At 35.3% G+C, this 2355-nt stretch overlaps 1 protein-coding gene across 1 annotated transcript in view; it reads right to left on the bottom strand.

The window, feature by feature from the left end:
- Positions 1 to 2266: 2266 nt before the first annotated feature.
- The window catches only part of LOC145306938 (octopamine receptor beta-2R-like), a 28320-nt gene continuing 28231 nt past the window's right edge, over positions 2267 to 2355 (bottom strand). Inside the window, exon 9 of the mRNA XM_080149277.1 lies at positions 2267 to 2308. Coding sequence (XP_080005403.1) covers positions 2267 to 2308 — 42 coding nt within the window. The remainder of the gene's footprint in view (positions 2309 to 2355) is intronic.

Here is a 2355-nt window from a genome sequence, read left to right as displayed (position 1 = left end):
TTTTATCTGTCTACATGTCTGTCTGTTTGTCTGTCTGTATGTCTGTCTGTAAGTATGTATTTCTGTATGTCTGTATGTTCTTCTGTATGTCTGTCTGTATGTCTGTCTGTATGTCTGTCTGTATGTCTGTCTGTATGTCTGTCTGTTTGTCTGTCTGTATGTATGTCTGTCTGTATGTCTGTCTGTATGTCTGTCTGTATGTCTGTCTGTCTGTATATTTGCCTGTATGTTATATGTTTGCATGAATGTCTGCGTTTATGTACTTCTGTCTCTATGTGTGTGTGTGTGTGTGTCTGTCACATTAAGTCACTTTTTTATATATAATTCTTAGTTGTATTTAAATATCTCTAAACAATCCTGGCTGGTTGTCTGTAAGGTTGTCTATAAGCGTAGGGCTTCAGAAACGAATATTGTTTAGAATTTAAGTCAATATCTTCAAAATCATAACTGATAATATTAAAATGGTGATTTTTAACCCTTAATGGTCAATTTGAAAAAGTCCAATGATGAAACAATAAATTTATATTCACCCCCAATGATGTTAAACAAAATTAACCCCTTATATAAATTATTGGTCTAAAAGTTTTGGACCAACTAATCAGAATTCAATAAAAGTACCCAAAGTTTTACTGCTAATACATATTTAAAAATCACCATATTTGATTTTCATCAAATGATTTGAAACTTCTTTTTATAACCAAATGTTTGTCTATAAAAAAAAAAAGATACTTTTAAATATAATTTATTTGCCCTCAGTCTCTAGGGTAGGGAAAGAAGTCATTCAATTTTAGAGAGAGAGAGAGAGAGACATTTGGTGTTTATTACACTAGTCCCTGAAGATTTATAATAACGTTTTCTGATTCGTTTGCTTAACATTTTTTTGGACTTTTTTTTGAATTTTGATCGGTTGGTCTATGTTTAAATAAGTTTACATATTGGGAAAAGCTCACATAGCTTATATGATGGTTTTAGGCTGTTTTTCTGCTCTCCCAGACCCACTGCATGCTATAGGTGAAGCCAATGACCTAAGAGTAACAGGATATCTGTCTGTCCGTATGTGTTCTGAAGAGAAATCACTCCTAAAAATTCACCCCCACCCCCCCCCCCCTCTAAAAAATAACTTTTTATTTTTTAAACAAAAATTTAAAGTAGACGGTCGATTTTAACTAACTAATCCTCCCCCCCCCCACCCCCCCAAAAAAATATCTCTCTGCTCAAGTGCCCCTAGGCCCCTAGAGACCTATAGGGGCGTATCCGTTAGTTATAATAAAAGTATCTTCCTGAATATTTTTCACTTAACGCTCTGCTGACTACTTTGGATCTTTTTCTGCTTTTATTTTCTTGGATTTGATCATTTTCTAATAAAATACTGGGTTCTCTAAAAAATAAAATAAAAGATATTTTCATTTAATTCATTTGTTAACCCGCAACCGTGGCCCAAAACGTAGTACATCCGCTCGTCGTTGGGGAGTAATAGGGTCGAATCTGGGCCCGACACCACGTCAAAACGAAAGACGTTAAAAAGGTTTCCAACTGCCGCTATGTCAGGTGCGCGACATTAATAGAATGGGAGGAATGCCTTTTTCTAAAGTAGGCACAACTCATTACCATGCACAGTAAGGACTTCCAGTCAAAGAGTTGTTTGTCTGATGGATGTTACTTGACCTAATTCCCCGGGTATTTTGGCAGAAAAGGAGACATTTGGCTCCCATTTGATATTCTTAGTTTTGAAGATTCTTATGACATATGCACATCTAGTCTATACATTGTTTTGTCCGTCCGTCTGTTTCATGCTTTAAAAGAAATAAATCTTATTTTTTGGGTTTTGTAGTAATTCTAATTCTGTATTTTTCTTTTCTTTGTAATGATAACTGAACAAGAGCTCTATAACTCACTTTGTCAGTGTGCTCATGATTTTTTTGGTGCTTTGCTACTTATGGATGTTGTTATCCTTTTATATATTCTAGCGGCTTCGCCCCTAGCCTCTAGGCGCTTTACTCCAAGATTTAAGATTTTTATTTTATTTTAGGAGGGGGGAGGGGAGAATTTTTTTTTTTTTGGGGGGGGGGCCGGTTAGTCGTCCCTATTATTTTGATTTTAGTTTTAAAAAGAATTTTTTGGGGGGGAGGGGGGTATTTTTAATTTTTGGGGGGATAGCGGGTGTCGGTTCAGCGGTTAGGAAGATCCTTCGGTACAAACAAACAGGCAGACAGACAGACATCGTTCTACTGTGTATTATAGATGGTTCTTTGCATTAAAATTAAAATCACCTCTCATTATCAGAGTCAGAATTACAAACTGTTATCAACTAGAAGAAAAAAAACAAGTAAATTTTTTTTCTTCTCATATTCATTC

The sequence above is a fragment of the Acartia tonsa genome, chromosome 15 (genome assembly GCF_053477335.1).
Source record: "Acartia tonsa isolate MP-2025a chromosome 15, ASM5347733v1, whole genome shotgun sequence".
Taxonomy (NCBI): Eukaryota; Metazoa; Arthropoda; class Copepoda; order Calanoida; family Acartiidae; genus Acartia; species Acartia tonsa.
Note: the sequence above shows the minus strand (reverse complement) of the source record. Positions and strands in the feature narration are given on the sequence as shown.